The sequence below is a fragment of the Paralichthys olivaceus genome, chromosome 20, assembly GCF_024713975.1.
Source record: "Paralichthys olivaceus isolate ysfri-2021 chromosome 20, ASM2471397v2, whole genome shotgun sequence".
Taxonomy (NCBI): domain Eukaryota; kingdom Metazoa; phylum Chordata; class Actinopteri; order Pleuronectiformes; family Paralichthyidae; genus Paralichthys; species Paralichthys olivaceus.
The window spans coordinates 12,589,100-12,607,866 of NC_091112.1; the positions used below are offsets into that span (position 1 = coordinate 12,589,100).

The window sequence follows — 18,767 nt, forward strand, 5'->3', positions numbered from 1 at the left end:
TCTGGATGAAATGTAAAACTGGTGGTGTTTTTAAACATCAGCATTTTAGAATTATCACTGTAAGCTCAAGTAGCATTACCATTTAGCTCAAAACGCCACAGCCTCACAGAGGTATGGTATGATTGTACACTTTTAGTCTAGTTGATCGTGCACATGATGTCAGAGCGACAATGCATGTGAAACACCTGAGCAGTATGTATTACGACCTGAACCATGATCTAGAGATAATCTCCTGACATTATCCAGAGGAGCCATACATGAGAATGCAAACATCAGTTGCTCTGGACATTCTCTGGAGTTTTCTCTGCAAAAAGTCTTGAAGAATATCGGAATGAGCACATGTGAGAACACAGCAGAATAATTAAAGAAGAATTCACCGTGAGTGAGTGAGTGAACAATACACATATGAAAAAGACGCAGAAAAAGATGGCAACATGGGAGGACAATGAGATTCAGGAGCTTGGTGCGATGATGTGCCGTACAAAAAAAGAACCTCAAACCATCCTCTACCCAGATGCCGCCTTTCACCTGAAGGTTCTAGAGATTGTTCAAATGTGAAAGACCAAGTCCAGATATCGTCCAGACCCAATTGGGCCCTTTTCTGTGTTTCTTATTGTTTGTGCAGCAAATAAGTGCATTGACTGTACTTTCTGTGGGATTGTGAAAATGATGACAGGGGCTGTGACGATGAACCAAGTGAAGCAGGTGGAGAGAGAGAAGTTCTATTGAAGAGGAGAAGTGAAGAAAGAGAAATATTAAAAAGGAGCATGGAAGCATGATGTTGGCCACAGTGCATCTACATATTTCATGTACCCCCGGGCTGTCGGTTATCCTCAGTGATGAGAGAAATATGAGGGAAGATAAGGAGGGAAGGAAAGGAGAGAAGTTCAATGTCTGAATTAGTTTATCATGCCTCTGCGCCAGTGACATCCAGTGGTCGGAGGAAGTATATTTTGGGAGTTGTCTGTTCATTCGTCCACTTCATTCATGTGAACTGTCTGAGGGAATTTCACTTGATGAAGTGATCATGGGGACCTTGCAAACCATGTTTGCCTTATGAACATGTTATGTCAAGAACACCTCAAGAGAATCCTTTCAGATTGAGCTCAAATGCTCACTTAGATGCAGAGATGAACTGATTAGATTAGGGTGGTCAAAAGTCAAAGGGCAAGGTTACAATGGCCTCACAAACCATGTTTTTGGCTTCTTGATCATCATACATCTCAAGTCTGCCTTTAGGGAGTCCCTCATATTTTGGACTCCAAGTTTATCTAATTAGATTCTCGACAGTGGTCAAAGGTCAGAGTGAGGGAATAAGTCTGGTAAACAACTATGTCAACTGAAACTCCACTGGTGGGTGAATTCTAGTTTTGTCACATGAAAAAGAATATTAACAATGATTGACATTCTTTAAGAAGCTTTGGTTGTCTGGTCTTCTGTAGTGAGAGTGGCCTCCTCTGTGTCTGTCCCTTAGATATTACAAAGTTTATCAAAGTTTGGTGGATGCACACAAACACACACACCGGTATTCTCCTTGGATTCAGCCAACCTAGTGGCGATTAGAGCTGTAGAGTTTCTCATCTGTCAGTGCTAAGGTCAGACACAGCATAAGAATAAAAAACACATGAGACAAAGACCAGCTGACAGGGTCACCCCTCAACAGCAGGCCAGCGCTGACATTTGTGTGTGTGTGTGTGTGTGTGTGTGTGTGTGTGTGTGATGTTTCTTAACTCACTTAAACACCCTGCTGCCATCTGCACTGTCCTCGCCTGCTGACCTTTATGTTCTTTGTTTACTCACTTTGCAAAACTATTGGGGATCAGAAAGACTTCTCCGGGCTTTTCACATGTTATTTGTCTTTTTATGGTGCAGGAAGTTGTTTCTGCTGTGTGGGCAATAAGTGAATGGATTTAATTGAAAACCAAACTGTGGTTGAAATTGAAACTCATTGTCCTTTGGACCCGGGAAGCTGTTGCTGCAGCTGTAAGATATTATACAGTGTTTCATCAAGACGTCTTTTATCTCCAGTCTGTTCTCCCACCCTCATCTTTACTGTCTTTTCTCTCTCGTCCTCTCTCCCCAGCCCCGGTACAATTGTCTGGCCTGCCCTCCTCCCAGCCCACCAGGCCCTTCAGTCCTACAGCGGGACTATGATGCTCAGCAGCTCTGTGGAGGTGCCCAGCCCTGGCGGGATGAGCGGCCTCAGCGGGCTGAGCGCGGCAGCCCGGAACGTGGTGCGCTCCTCCAGCATCTCGGGGGCCATGTACAGCCTGGACAAGAGTCCCGGCAGCGGAGGCCCGGACTCCACGTCTTTGGCCGGCAACAAGAAGCGGCGCTCCAGTCTGGGAGCCAAGATGGTGGCCATCGTGGGGTTGTCGCAGTGGAGCAAGAGCACGCAGCAGCTCAACCAGCAAGGTCAGCTTACAGTTTAAAAAGCTATTTTTGGATGTTAACTCTGAAATTTTCCCACTTTCATTTATTTCTTTTTCTTTTCTTTTTTTGTTGGATGTCAACTCTGAAATTGATTTTTCTTCTCTTCTCTTTATTACTTCTGTCTCACAGTCTGTTTAGTCCATGATCCGTTTTTTACTCACTTTGATTTTGTCTAATCCTATGGGTTTTAATGGTTTTAGATTTCAAGTTGCAAATCACATTTTAATCCAAATAAGTGCTGGATTTTGAACAGGTGATGTATTTAATGATCTTTGTTTTAACATTACAAAATATCCCATTAAATACTTTCCTGCTGGAGTTATATTGTTGAAGTCTCGTTCAGAGGAGTGATTTTTTTAGTGTATGAATAATAACATTAACATAATCCACTCCACCAAAGTGTTTTTGGTGGTGTGCTGTCACAGTTATAATACCTGTAGTCAACAAGCTCTCTGTGGCTTTACCTCTTGTGTTGTAATCATTGTAATGAGTCCTTTTTTAAGAGGTTGCAACACTGCTGTGAGCCTCTTTGTGTGTTGAACACTAAAGTGGGATTGGTACAGTGGCTGCAGCAGCAGCCAGTGTGCATGGGGACTGTATGTCAATGATAGTGGCAGTACGTTCCAATATGTCTCCTGTGGGGTATAATTACAGACACTGCAGCTACAACAGAAAATGCACCTCAGCGGCATTCAAAAAACACCTCAGTCTTATAGAGGGAGAAACTCGACACACACAGAGGCTTGGTTAAGGCTGACGGGTAGGGGATGCGACTTATTTCAATGCACTTAAATATCTTAAAAACCTTGTCTTTTGTCGCTCCACATCCTCTCAGCACAGTTTGTTTCTCCTTCCAGTACACTGAACTGTAACCTTGTCAGAACAGTGCCGCTCCGCTCACTTTTTGGCCGTACTGTCTTTATTCTGTGAAAACCTTTAACAAGATATTTTGACTCTATGTAGCTGGCTCCCGGTTTAATTTCTTTTTAATTCAAGACTGGTACCATTTAGGAATGGCTGACAGACTTTTACAACTTTAAACCCAGGGATTAAGTTGAGTTGTAGAACTGTAGAATGTGTATTTAAAGAAGTGCCAGCCAAAGAAATCAGTCAGCCATGTTGAATATCTAAAAAAATTAGAAATGAATGCATCAGAATGTAATGTTGTACTAACACAATACACAGCTCAAGAACTGTGCCTGAATAAAAGAGTGGCGAAATAGCAAAGTTGCCTTTTATAATAAAGTCTTGAATGAGTCTTAAAATACAACAAAGCATCCAATGCAGACTTTCACTGTTTGACAGTTTCTTATGCTCGAAGCTTTGGACATAAAATAGTTGAGCCTTAAAAAATACATTTGAAACAGAGATAGTTTTAAGATGTTAAGTCATCAGTCATCCTGACTGTAGTCCATCCTGGGATGGGTGAAAGAAGAGAGTGCCTAGAGGAATATAGAAATATACAAATGTAACGAATGATAACTGAGAAGCATCTGAATGTGGTTTGAGTGATTGGATCACATGATGCACTTGGGTGTGTTCAGACCTGAGATTATGATCAGATCACTCAGGACTGATGTTAATACCAGGTCTGAACGGGGTCTAATAATATGCAGTGTACACAGAGAGACACACTCTGTCCTTCACATGCACACGCTCTCCTAAATAATAATCCTGTATCATTACCTGTTTTTGGCATCTACCTGTTTTAGATAGCTGTTGCTTCAGTACACACACACACACACACACACACACACACACACACACACACACACACACACACACACACACACACAGAACCTGGCTCACTCAGGCACAGCTGACACTTGTCTGACGCAGGCTGAGCTGAGCTGTCGATATTTTCACCACGGGGGCTTTCATGTCTCTGTGTTTGTGGTGATGAGGAGAGCACAATGGAGGGGAAAGTGTGGATGAGGAGGCTGGGAGGCACTGAGGAGGAGGAGAAGAAGAAGGGGAGACGAGGGGTGTGTCTAAATTTAGATGTTCTCAGCTGTCAGAGGAACACATCGCGCCTGGAACAAAATCGCAGTATCATGCAGCACTCTTTCTTCTTCCATCTACACTGCATTGCTCCTCACTATAGAGTAGTTTCATCCTCCGCTCCTCCAGATAGTTTCCTCTTTACCACAACAGCTTTCATGATGCAAACCTGCTTCTGACAAACTGAGCTTGAGTATTAAATACAGCCGAACGTGCTTTGTACCCTCATTTAATACTTTGAGCTCATTTTGATGTGTTAAGCTACCGCAAAGCAAAGCATGGATGCAGCAATGTTGCATTTTTACTTACTTACTTATTTTACAAAGCAAAGTCTGAAGAACTGTGGACAGCTACTGCAGCATCAGCAAGCATCTGACCAGCAAGGGAGATTTACAGATATTAAATCTGCACGGAGTGCTCAGGCAGATATCTTGAGTATCTGAACAAGTTGGATCAGTGCCTCTCTAAACTTAATAGTGTGAGGTAGACCCAGACAGAGTATTTCAATTGATTTAAACTGCAACACACTCCTGGTGTTTTAGGCAGTTTCTCTTACATAAAATTTAGAGCCTGACCAATTAATCGTTTGGCCGCTGATATTGGCCAATACAAGTCTTTCAGAGACACATCACTACAAATCAATAAATATATATATTGTTTTGTGGTATCCATGTTGTTCAGGTCTAATAAAAACCCATCCAACATCCAGATTGCTAGGAATTGGTCATTAAACGTAATGTTTGATTCCTTGGTTCTTGGACACAAACAAAACAAAACAAGGCCACCCAAATCTGTTGTTTTACCTTCCTCATAATTTCCACCAGCTAGAGGCAAACAACTGTCTGCACATATGTTCACAGGTGACCCACACTTCCAGACTGAGTAAGTGAGCGAAGGTCACACACAGAAAGACGAGCAGAGTGATGGGAAAACATTCTTCCCCGCTTGGTCAAGTTCGATTAGGGTCCTTTCCAAGTTCCTTCCTTAATGGCCCAATCTGGCCGGCCACCGAGGCTCTTTGTTCCGAGTGACACATGCATTGATTGGCTGATCGGGCGGGTCATCTAAGGTGTCGGCCCCCGTGCTCCACTCGGCTGCTCACCTAATAACCAGCACAGGTTGGATTGGTCCCCAGAGATGAGGGAATGTGCGAGGGGAAGTAATTTGGATGCAACAGGAGGATCAAAGTCATGGAAATAATTCAGCAAAACCACCACAAATTGATCAACAATGTATTGATTAACAATGATTGGATTTTTGAGATAAAAATCCCAATTGCAGCTTGAGATTGGCTCAGGCCCCCTCACGACACTTAAAGGATAAATGGTATAGATAATGAATGGATGGAGGGATGGAAGACCAAAAACTTAAAATAGTCTTTAGTTCTTAAATAAAAATCTTTTCCTACTCTTGCTTTTGAAATTTAAGGCCAAGGACAAAAACTGAATGATTGGAGGGTTATAAGTGAATGAGCACTAAGGTGACAGATAGAGACTGAAAGATAAAGTGAGCGGAGACGGTGGGAGGACGTGTCACCATCTAGACATTAAATTGCTATTTGGAGGTAATGTATTTATGGTGTTGTTATTGTGTCAAGAGTCTCTGCAGGGTATGTTCTAGCTATGCTCCCTTTTGTGAATTGGATCTTGTCAATTTACAACTATCAACAGAATCTGTCCCCGGTGAGCTCTTATGCAAGCGAGGTCATGTTTTTGTTGACGTGTCCAAGCAAGAATAGTTTTTTATGATCGAAACAGCATCATTTCCCAACTGAAAAATACTAATGTTGTGTCTTCTTAAAAATCTCTCCCTCTCCCCATGTAAAAACCTTTCTCATCTAAGGTACTCAGGGGGCTCATAACTTGGTTTATGTCCAGTCATCTTGCTTTTTACATTAATCACCATTACGGTCAGTTAGCTCACAGCTTGGTGCGATGAACACCACAGGATTCACCATATTTGTGACAAAGATGGAACAAAAACAAACGAGTGCTTACTCAATTATCTTTGTGTTTTGTTTAATAAAAGCCCAGTTGTTTTTTTTTGTCAACTCCTGGCCTCTCGCAGGGGTTTCACTTTAGCTGCTTTCAGACGTACAACTTTGGGACATTGTCCTGATATTTCCCAGAGGGGCTGTATGTGAATAGATATGCATGGTCTTCCCACCCGTCTCCTGAAAGCTCAGGAGATTTTCTTGTGGTTGTGAACATGTCTGACATGGACAATCTTTCATCATTCATATGTGAGAGGTAAACTTCGGAAAATGTCTGGACGCTATTTGCTGGACATTTGTCTGAAAATGGCTTAGATGTGGTCACTTTAGACGTCACCTACATGAACAAGAATCTACTCCTGGCAGCTCTGATAGCAAAAACTCCCTATAGGCATTGCTCTGACAGCTCAGACAAGGTATAGCAACACGATAATGAAAACAGACACTTACCACAACTATTTTTTGTGCAGAATGCAAAAAGAATAGAGTAAATGTGACTGATTGTTTCTTTGTCTAAAATAGGACAAGGACATGTAAAGACTGAAGCCTTGTCAACATTTTCAGACAACAGCTGAGACCTCGGAGAGTGTTAATGCCATTTAATTGTGGCCTCTGGTGTTTCCAAAAACATGTGTAAATTTAAGAACTGATTTATTTAAGATTACCTATTTTGTAGCACATATTGTGACATCTGTAGCCGTGATACTTTATATAAACCATAGAAAATAATGTTATATTTAAGTTATTTCCCTTGGTATGTGCAGCACTTTAACAAAACTGGTTGTTATATAAGGTGTTCTTCTCTTTGATAAGGGCTATTTCCGTTCATTCCTATAGACCAAATATAGGTTTTTCTTCCATAACGCATCTCACTTTTCCCTCATGTTGTTCCATTCATAGCCCTGACGCCCACTGCCATTGTGTCATTATTCTAGGTTTTGTAACAGGCAAGTGTTGGGGATGGCATTTTGGCTTTGTCTGTGTTCTATTTATTACCTGCTATTATTAGTATCGGTGAGGAGAAAACACACACACACACACACACACACATATACACACACGCAAGCGGTTTTCCAGAGGTTTAATGGGTGAGTCACTCCACGGCTGAACACAGTCTTATCTCCTGAGCAGGTTTATCCATGACAGTGAAGACAGAGCCATAGCAGAGCAGCTCCCGGTTGCACTGTCAGTGTGCACGGAGGGACAGCGCTGATGAAATGCAGTGCACCAGGAGAGTTGGTTTAAAGGGGACCAGGCTGTGCCTGGTTTTGTTTTTAGTGTGATTTTGGTAAGCGTCCCAGTAAAAATCCCCCTCCCCCCTCATATATGTGTATATAGGCTATATAAATATATATAATATACTCTTTGTGTGTGTTCGGCTGGTGCACATTCACAGTCAATCACCTCACTCTGTTCTGCTCCATTTAGCTCCCTCAACCCACTCAACACCCATCCTGTTCTTTTCTCAACCTCATTTTTTCAATTCCTCGACACAGTCTTTATTTAAATCTTCTTTCTGCATGTTTATTTCTGTGGTGCTGCCGCGGTTCTGTGTAGATACCGCTGGAAGCACACCAGAGACGCGAGAGAAGAACCAGAGCCGGAGAGGGAAGAATGCCTGACAGAAAGAAGATGGCTAGTTTGCTTATGAAATTGATTCCAGCTTTGTTCTAAGATCGATAGCAGCCACATCTCTCTGCTCTACTATTGTCAGACAAATTATTCTGAATTGGCCGACAGTAACTTGAGCTCCTGCCCCGGAGTGCAGATATGTGAAGGGGGCTCTCAGTGTTGTGAGTAATGTTAAAGGAACCCATTTTCCATTCTTCTGACTCAGTTTGTCTTTCAGTAAAGTCACCCAGGTGCAGTTTCATTTGCTATAAAAAGCTATAAGAACTCCAATACTGTGCTATGAATTTTGTTTTATTCTGTTGTTGTGCCAAAATGAGCAAATTCTGAAAATATTTGAGAGCTTTTTTTTATCTAGAGCACATTTACTGAAACTACACAGCTTTTACAAATGCAAAAACTAGAGCCGGATTAAAAACAACATCAATCACCATTAATCACGATTTTAATGAACCGATATTGATTCTAAACATTCTGAGAGTGGTCTTTGCATTTGCACCATCTTTCAATAATATCTGTACTACAGGGAGGGATGTGTGGTGTTTCAGTTTCAATTTCAAAAGAAAATGCATTTTTATTGCACTGAATTGTTTAAAGTTAGGCTTTACTGCATAATTACACAATTTCAATGTGTCAATTGAGAAATGTTGAAGATTATTGTTAGACTATTTATAATAAGTGTAGATAGGAAGGACAATTAAGAGTTAAGACATGTGATTCTAGTTGGTTTTGTGCCAATGTGGTTTAATGGATAATGTTGTTAAACTTTCATAGTAGTTTTTAATAAACAAAGTTGTTAACCAACTGCATCTGTTATGTGATATTGCATTCTAGTAAACGTTATCCTCAGGATAAGTAAATATTTGGAGGTTTTGGCTCAGGATGTAGAGAGGGTCGTCCACTTACCAGAAGGTCGATCCCCGGCACCTCCAGTCTGCTTTTCCAGCGTCTCTGTGCAAGATACTGAACCCCAAATTAGCTGTGCTGACAGGGAATGAATGGTGTGTAATAGAGAAAGCGCTATGAAAAGATGTATGAATGTGTGAATGTGACTTGTACTGTAAATTGTTTTGAGTGCTCTGTATTAGTATAAATACATTCCATATCTTCCATATTTGGGTATTTAAGTTATTTTCTTCTATATTTCAGTGAAGCTACTATCAGTATGACCACTGATAACAAAGAGCAGCATTGATTCTGTCTATCTTCGGCTGTTGACAGGACAATGTTTAGTCTCTTTATTTAGTTTGTCTGATAAACAGTGTACAATACATAAAGAAAAGTCCTTTTAGTTTCCTGAATCCTCGTAACAGCGACTTTGTCCTCCCCCACATGGAGAGAGCTCTGCAGGACAGGCTGATATGATGCAGAGGGGAGATATAGCTACGGATAACATTTTCTGTCTGTTTCTGTATCATAATAAGTAAAAATGGCTGCCTTATCAGTTCCAGACACAGGCCACTGCTTCAACCCAATGACAATTCTCCAGATAAGCGTAAGATTTCATACTGTGTGTGCAGATGCCCCTTTATTTGTTAGAATTTGTTTTTATGCCGTAACGGAAAACACTAAATTACAGCCAGCAGGTTCTCAGTTAAGGCCATTGTATATTATGCTTTATACTCGTAGTGAGAAACCCAACAATAATGTTCACATCCACTGACTTTTCATGCGTTTCAGACTGTGTGAAAGTGGACCACAGAGACCTGGCATTTTAGTGCTTGGGGTGTTTTTGAGGTGACTCACTCGTGCCCTACTTCTTGCTGAGTTTCTGAGTCACAGCTAGGAAACACACTTTAGGAATTTTGGCAGCGGTGTTTTGGAAAGCTTACGGCGATCGGATCCTTCGAGGGAAAACTCAACGTCCCGGAGAGAAATTCTTACACATCGAGACAGCTCAGGGAAAAAAGCTTTTGGACAAAATGAGCAGCAGTGGATACTTCATATCTGAAGTATGTTAACAGTTAACGTGGCCTTTCAAAATAATATTTACCTCGCAGCATGATTACACATGAAAGCTGTATTCGCTATGACTTCTCAGGAAATCCTTCTTGTGTCTTTTGCTATTACTGGTGACTGCTGCTCTGTTTCCCCCCCCCGCCTCACCTTCTGCTCCTTCGCCTCATTTTCTTCTTGAGTCACTGGCTCTCCTGACACATATAAACTGAAACCTTACTCATGTGTCGAAAAGCTTTATCTCCTTGGTGCTTTTAGAGGCCACCAAACACCAGCTAAGCCCATCTGTGATCACTTTCTCCTCATCTCCGTGTCTTATCTCTCCACTCGCCACACTCCCTCACCGGAATCTTTGTGTGTGTCCCCAGCTCACTGACATCTTAATTTCCCCTCTCCATCTTCCCCTCCCTTCATCTCCATTTCTTCTACTCTCACTTTCACTCAGAGCGTCTATCATGTTTTCTCAATCTCGCCCACTGATTTCTCAATGCTGGCTGCTCTATTCTTAGCCAGACAGACTGGTGAACCATTCAACTGTGAATCAGTTTTACTTTGTGCCTGTTTTGTGGAAGGTACGTATGTACATCATGTAGAAAAAAGGCCTTTTAACCAGATATGAACTTTTCTGAGTTTTAAAGCAATGCCCTAATCAATCAATCAAATTTTAATTTCTCTGTCCTTAAAGGTCCAGTGTGTAAGATTTAGGTGAAAGGGATCTATTGGCAGAAATTTAATGTAGAATAATCCTCATGATGTTTTCAATAGGTTGTTTCATCTAAATTGTATTTTACTGTAGTTTTCTTTACCCTAGTAAAGGTCCTTTATATTTAAATACTTTATATTTACATCGAGGGGGTCCTCTCCACGGAGGCCGCCTTGTTTTTTACATTAGTCCAGACTGGACAAACTAAACACCTTTTGAGTTTTTATGACAACTGAAGGTTACCGGAGGTTCTTTTTCATGTTTAGAAGGAGAGGGTGATGTGAGGGGTGTTCAGCTGTACAATGCAATTTCAACACTCGATGTCACAAAATTCTACACACTGTACCTTTAACTCTTAACAAGAGTAAGGGAAAACTACTCCAAAAAAACTATTAACAGGGGAAAAAATCATAGAAACCTCAGAGAGAGCTACATGTGAGGGATCCTTCTCCAAGAAGGCGCATTGTACATCAAGCAGTCTCGTTGAAAATAATAATCTGTGGTGACCTTTGTGGACATTTTGGGTCCCATGGTTATTCGCTGTCTTGTTAAGTGGAAGAGATCATTTGTCTGTATGATGCACAGTGACGTTTCTGAAACAATTCCAACCTCTTTTTAGTTATTGTGTTGTCAATTTATAATTTGTAAAATGGTCATCTTTGCCCATTAGTCTGCACTCAATAACCCATAAAAATATTAGTAAAAACATTTAAAACAGATACTTTTGTAACATACACCATATCAGTTTTTTCAAATGAGCAGAGCCAGCAGTGGTGTAATATATGTTGGCGTCCTTCTCCTTTTAAATTAAGAGAATATGTGCTAATGCTTGAAAATGAGAAAGAGCACTTGTCGGCACCTCAGCGTGACTTTAACAGGCAGTAAATTACAGCGTGTCACTCAGCTCACAAGTGTGTGAGGTGAGTCACTGTGTTGTGTATGTGTAGAAATGTCTGTGTGTAGAAGACCTGTAATTAGGGTGTCATTCCCACTACTCTAGACATAGAGTGCTGTAAACACACACTTACACAGAATGAACACAAGCCTGCTGCCGTCTGCTGCATGGTGCTGCAAAGGTAAAGGTGGACTTTAGCCTTTGGTGCAAAGGAGAAACCCATAACCGATCATCTCTTGTAGTTGCTTTTTAGCCAATGTGAACATACAGGCATGGTTAAGGTTATAGATCTGTTTGTGAAGCTGCTTTATTGATGCTTCCCTTTAACATAATGTGATGTCACTGCCCATACATGGATCCCTTGGTTTTGTTATCAAGCAAACACCCACTAGATGGCAGAGCAAAGTCCAGACGAAGAGCAGCAAACACCGCAACGGTGGAGGAGGTCGTAATAATGGCAAAAGCGGCTGTTTGATCCGGGCCCTGGATGAAGTAAATAATATAGATGTAGATGCCTGTAGTTTCTTATCTCGCAAATTCTCTTTTATAAAAGTTCTGCCACTGTTGAAATCTTTGCTTTGTCCTCACTGGTTGTCTTGCTTGAAATTTTGGCTACACTGAGCCCCCCACAATTCATCTTGGCTTCGTCAGTATCCGTAAGCTTTCAGAAGACATGCACAAATACGGATTAAATAAATGCAGAGTACACACAGAAGGCTCCACCCGTTTCCGTGTATGTATCTAACGTTGAGTGTAAATTACTGTAGCCTTTATTTTCCATTTAGTTCAGTGTTGATACTACCACATACACTATTAAAATCAGAGGGCACACATCTTGAGATAATTTCCTTTCTGCTCAGTGTTTGTCTGGGGATTTTTCTTGACATGGGCGTAATTTCCTTCTCACAAAGTTGAATTGTTGAACTTATTATTGAACTCTTTAATGAGATCAGAAGGAAATAGAAATATCTCATCCCAATGGCAGTTTCGGTGTTGAAACTTAATTTATGACATGAGATCTTGTTAAGATAAACATTTCCAAAATGTACCAGATATTGTTCTGTTCTTTTCATCCCGACGGTTGTGTCAGTGGAAAATGATGTTCACCACTTAATGCAGTTTACAGTTTAGTGAAATTATAAAGAATTTGTTAGTCACAAGCCATCTGATGTCATCTGCTCCTCTCATCTGCCTGTTTGCTGTAAATTATTGGGCCACCTCGCATCATTTGGCCATCAGCTGCAGAGTTGAGCAATCGAGAGGAAATTACATTGTAATTAGATTACTCTTTTTCCTCATTGTAATTAATTGTCTTAGACAGAACCCGTGTGGCATATTAACTCCCTGACAGACATCCTGCCATGCCCGAAGCTTTTGGATTCAAAGAAATCATTTCCTATGCAGCATCATATTGTGAGAGGCTAATCGCTTCAAACTGACCATTCCCTGCCTCATAACGGAGCTGTTGATGGGATTTTTGCACAAACTGATTGTACATACATTTGTCATTCTGTCTTTGTGAGGACACTCATTTACATGATGCATTCTCCCACCCCTTACTCCAATCTTAAACCCTCATATTTAAATATAATATTATAATATACCATTAGCCATTTAGTTGTGCGTCTCTGACTTCTGGATACTTACACTAAAACACCTAAACCATAACTAAGACCCTTATTCTAAACTGAAACTTAATTTAACCTCACTCCAACCTTGATGTCTTCGCCTTAAAAGGTAATGATTTAAGTTGTAGTTCTTTTTTTGTGTCCATCTAAGGAAAGTCCCCGCAATATACGTAATACCTGGACCACACACACACACACACACACACACACACACACACACACACAGATTAGTGTTGTTGTATTCCCATGAATTCTAATTAGAGACAGCAAATACCCGGCTATATTTAACTTTTCACCACATTTATTTGTTTTTGCATGCTCTGTTAGAGTTAAGTACCTGTCTTTGAAAAGTGGACTGCTGACAGAGGAATAAATTGTTGTTATGGCGAAGATTGCTATAGGAAGCAAACACACACACAGACATAAATACAACTAAAGAGAAGACACACACACACTCAGAATGTTTTTTAACCAAACTGATTTGGCGACCTGCTCTATGCATCTATGCATGTAGCTATATGACTGGTATCAGAATAGCTTTGTCTAAAGACTTGATACAGCCTGTACAGCCAGTATTAAAATCATACCAGCACCTCTCAGACTTATTAATTAACACTGTACAGGTAGGAAAGAGTTCAAATGAGATAATTAGAGGACACGAAGAAGAAATTTCCACAATTGCAGAACTTAGCGAGTTGGAAAGTTAGAACCACCGCCGTTTACAACACAGACGATTTTGCCTCTTTCCTAAGAAAGAGATACATTATCACAACCTCCTCACTACGTTTGTTTTTTTTCCATCAAGATCCATGAATTATTCTGTGAGAAATCAAGGAAGATTTTTACAAACTCATCTGGCAAATCTTGCAAAGTTTAAGATAGTTTTTACATAATCCTGGTAACTAACAGACAAAACCTGATAAAGGACAGTATGGGTGTAGATTTGACTGACAGCAGCCATGCATCAAGCTGTCATCAGACTCTTATTCAAATGACGTGGAGAATAGTAATTATGTGACATCGCTTTCCTTAAATTTAGCTCCGTTCACACCAAATTTGTAAGAACTCACACACACAAAAAGAAAACAAAACTGTCTCTGTGTGAAGTAACACAACCTGCTCCAACCTTGGTCAAAATAGTGTGTGAAAGTAGAAAACCTTCACTCATAATAATAACTGAGAAAGTCTTTCAGGGCCTTTTTATTCTTTTGGCTGAATTATCATTACTTTGTACTTTATGCATTGAATTGAAAATCCTAGCAAGTATATTTTAGGTTACATGCCATGTTTGATAATAACTGTCTATGTATATTCATGTATGTAGGCTATATTGTACGATGCATGGTTATGGCTCTGAATCACAGAATCACATACTTAAATACTTAATACTTAAATACTCCTTTTGTCCAAATTTAGAAGGGGTCCGGTTGTGAAGATACCACAACAGATCTTTCATCTCCAACACCCATGCTTGGTTACTGTTGCTATGCATGGCGAATCGTTTGCCGTCACCGGTGCATCCAATAAGCATGTCGGCGCAGCCAGGGAGTCTAAAAACAGCATTCTGTATAACCGCATATAATGAGAAAGGCTTCATCAGAGTTCTCTCCAAATGTCAGAGCGGCTTTAATGATCTACTGAGCACACATACATACACAGAAGCTATAATTCATGTGCGAGTGTTTGCACAGTCACAGTGTGTGGCTCTTTTCTGCATTGTTGGCGTTTTTGGTAATCCCACCTTTCTTTATTTCCACCTCTGCTATTAATTTTCTCCGCTGAAGCTATTAATTCTTTCCATCCCCACCACTTCACTCTCTCTCTCCCATTCTAATCTTCTTCTGTGTGGCTTGATCTTGCTCCATCATGATTATCAAACATGTGGCTTGCATAAGTATCTCCAATGAACAACCCCAATTTTTTTTTTAAGAAAGTTTTGAGTGTGCCGATTGCTCCCTGGGGCTGTACTCTTTTTGTATTATTTATTTTTTTAAAGCGAGTTTCAGGAGTGTGTCTTCAGGGACAAAGTATTACTCATCACAGTGAAGCCAACAAGAGATGCTATAAGAAGAACCCCTCTTCTGTAGCACAGTGAAAAACAACAGCTTATGTAATGTTGCTATTTTAGCTGCTCGGTACATACAGTATGTCAGACTACCTCTAATTACTTCTTCCAGGGTGTGTGTGTGTGTGTGCGTGTGTGTTTTAGGTTAACACTATATAACAAAGTTATTTCAGCAGAAGCAGATGAGAAAATCCACTGAATAATTTAGATGGGATGGACCAGGAGAAGAGATAGATAGGTGTGTGATAAAGATGGAAAGAGGCCAACTATCAGAGTGGATGACAGTCAGGTTGATTTGGGGAGGCACACAGAGCAAACAAGAAAAGAAATCAGTGCATCAGGAGTAAATGTATAGAAAGAACAGGATGGAAAAAAAAGATGGCAAGCAAACGAAAGACCTGGAGATGAAGAACAGGAGTTGGCTGATTAAGAAGTGAGACTCGTGGAAAGGACAATAAGAGTGAAGACAGACGCACACATGGGGAGAGAGGGGAAAAGCTTAAGAGCGGGGCTCTTGGTGCAATGCAGACGGCATTGCCATGGAAACGAGTGAGGGGAGGGGGCGCAGACGAAGAGGAGGGGATTAAATAGGAAGGAAGAGATCGCTGCGCACTCGCAGTGGGGAGAGGGTGGGTGGGGACTGTTGCGATGAGAGGGGAGGGGCGGCAAATGAGCAACAAGTGAAATTAATAGCTGCTTGATGGCTGGAAGATGGCTTTGTGGTGGAGGTGTGCCACTTTTGTATGTGTGGAAACTGTGTCTCTGTTTGTGAGATTCTGCATCATAACAAACACATTTGATCACAATGATGCGTAGATTATAGCCTTAATATTTTTAATTACTTTTAAAAACACTATTCATTAATAGCAGGCTTGAATATGAGCAAGGACAAAGTTTGTGTTGTTGTATTTGTGGTGTCGTTTGTCTTGATTTCACTGTGAAGCTCATGAGTTTCTGTGAAATGCTGCCAAGATAAATGAATAAAAAATAAAAAAAATGATTGGGGGGGGATGAGCCTGTCGCCATGGCGCCAGTTGTCTCAGGTGGCATTGTCTGGGTCCATATCCGAGGGCGGGGGGGGGGTTGTCATGGCAGCAAGAGTGCTTGCTTGGAGTTTGTCTGGGTGTGATGCTGCAAAGACACACACACATACACACACACACTGTTGGAAATATACTTGACTGCAGGATTATAAATAGAAAGCAGCAGAAGGCAGCACCCCACTCCTTGTCTCCAGCGCTCATGGGACCCCATCATTCTCATCCTCCTCTCCACTCGTCTCTCATCAACACTTACCCCTGCTTGTTATCTCTCTTTCTGAGGCCTCCGTCCCTCTTGTTAAACCCCCCTCATGCTGCTGAAAGTCTCATCAAGTGGCTTTGTTTGCTATCTTTTTATCTCCATAGAGATGGTGATGATCCGGGGTGTCTGCGGTTGTCATGACGATGAGATGGGGAACAGTGAGGATGCTTAATGAGCTTGGAGTTGCTTGGGCTAATGAAGTGGGACGGCTGTATGTGTGTGTGCGCGCACACTCAACTAGCAACATCGAGCAACTGCTTGTTAAAAGTCTCCTCCGGTGACTTGAATGCACCATTCAATGATCTTGCCTCCCATCGAGGAGAGATATACGAGTTTCTACAGCAACTGCAACTGCAGCCGTAATGAGCTGCATGAGGCAGAACGAAAACAGAGGTGCTGTTCCTCTGGTTATGACTTTTTAAAGCAGTGATTTACAGACATTAACAAGTTCAGCGAAGGGGAAAGGTTTAAGAATTTGAATCCTTACTGCAGGATTTAAAAAAAAGCTTGCTGGCTCAGAAAGCCCCTGTCAAAGGGAAGTCCCACAAATTAGTCTTGGACTTTGTTGTGGTCTTTTTAAAAGGAGCTTCAGTGACACAACTGTGCACAGCAGCTTTCTCATCCTCCCATGTGACTGAAGTGTCACCCTGTGGCCCAGACTGGTTACGTGCAGACACTGTGTAGAAAGTGTAAATGTTGCATGGAGGTGTGAAGGTCTAGTGTCTGGTGTTTGTGTGTGTGTGTGTGTGTGTGTGTGCCTACATGTGTCTCTACACATTAATGTGAACAATAGCTTCGGGAAGTTGAAGTTTTATTGTTAAGAGAGAGATTTATTGAACTCCCTGTTTTAGGCTGAATCTCCTGCTTCTCTTCTTCTGCTTGTTTCGAGCCTTCAATGTAAATTCAAATTAACATGTAATTAGTGTTGTTCTCTTTCCTTAGTCCTTTAGCTGCCCTTGCAAGTTACAGAATATGTGCGGTTAAATTTACATCAGAAATAGTTTACTCCCTAACATCGATATTGGCATCAGCCCCCAAAAATCCATATTGGTCAGTCTCTTATCCACAGTAAATGAAAGTTCTTCATCTCTAATTAATTAATAATTGACTAACCACAAAAGAGTGAGCCAGCTGACCAATCAGAGTGTTTCAGTGAGAGAATAAAAAATGCAGCAATACATGGAATATGACAAATAATGGGTGAAACATCACAGCAACATTACATCCTTTTTTAATGGACCAATTTAAAATGTGAACCTGTAAATGTGAATACGTGAGACGAGAAGCTAACAATAATTTTCATTAATTACATTGATTAGTTTAAGATTATTCTCTTCCTTGATTGGGTAAGTTTATCCATCCATTTTTTTGAGTTGCAATAAATTGTGTTTGTCTGTGTATTTTGTCTCTGTCATTGTTGCATCTGTCAAGTCACTATTGTATTGTTTAGTTTTTCACCAATAAAAAAAGGAAAAATTGGTTTAAGTGAGAGTTGGATAAATGTTTCTAATCAGTTGTGATTGTTAAGTCAATGAGTGTCCTCACATCTATAGAAAGCCATTTGTGTGTGAAGTGACCTGAAAAGCTGTGATGAGACGTTGGCCCGCACTGACACGATGCCTCTTTCCACTCTGAGAACTCTGGGTAATGCTCTCAAAAAAACTGAGAGTGAGACAGAGATGTTGGTGATAGACGGGGTAATGGAAGGGGTGACTGCCAAAAACAGTGTGAGTGCAGCACCTGACGTGTCACATCCTGAACTCAAATCACCCTCGACTCTGAACTCAGCAGTCGACATACAGCGTGTCATTCGTGGGGATGATGCCCTGAAAGCTGCTTCCGGGGTTAGCGGCTCTGCAGCTTGCTCTGTTCTCTCGGTGTCAGCAGAGATGTAAAGCCTCCCTCATCCAGGCTCAGCCACCAGACTGTCTTTCTATGCAGACGCATGCAGAGATCCTCAAGCTGCCCATTTGGGCATGTTTCTTTTTCCCAAGTCAGACTCAAAGGTCTGCTCGACAGCATGTTGGCCCCTACTCACAGCATCCATCATGAAATAGGCTTTCTGCGTTTAAAACGTGATCCGGTAATACCTGCGAAGTGGAGAGACTTTGTAAAAGAGCAGGAACATCCCTGTGGATATTAGGTACGATTGTCTCCTCAGT

At 41.2% G+C, this 18,767-nt stretch overlaps 1 protein-coding gene across 1 annotated transcript in view; it reads left to right on the forward strand.

Annotated features, from left to right (window-relative positions):
- The window catches only part of rims3 (regulating synaptic membrane exocytosis 3), a 32,910-nt gene that overhangs the window by 9,651 nt on the left and 4,492 nt on the right, over positions 1-18,767 (forward strand). Inside the window, exon 2 of the mRNA XM_069516059.1 lies at positions 2,084-2,415. Coding sequence (XP_069372160.1) covers positions 2,151-2,415 — 265 coding nt within the window. The 5' untranslated portion in view covers positions 2,084-2,150. The remainder of the gene's footprint in view (positions 1-2,083; positions 2,416-18,767) is intronic.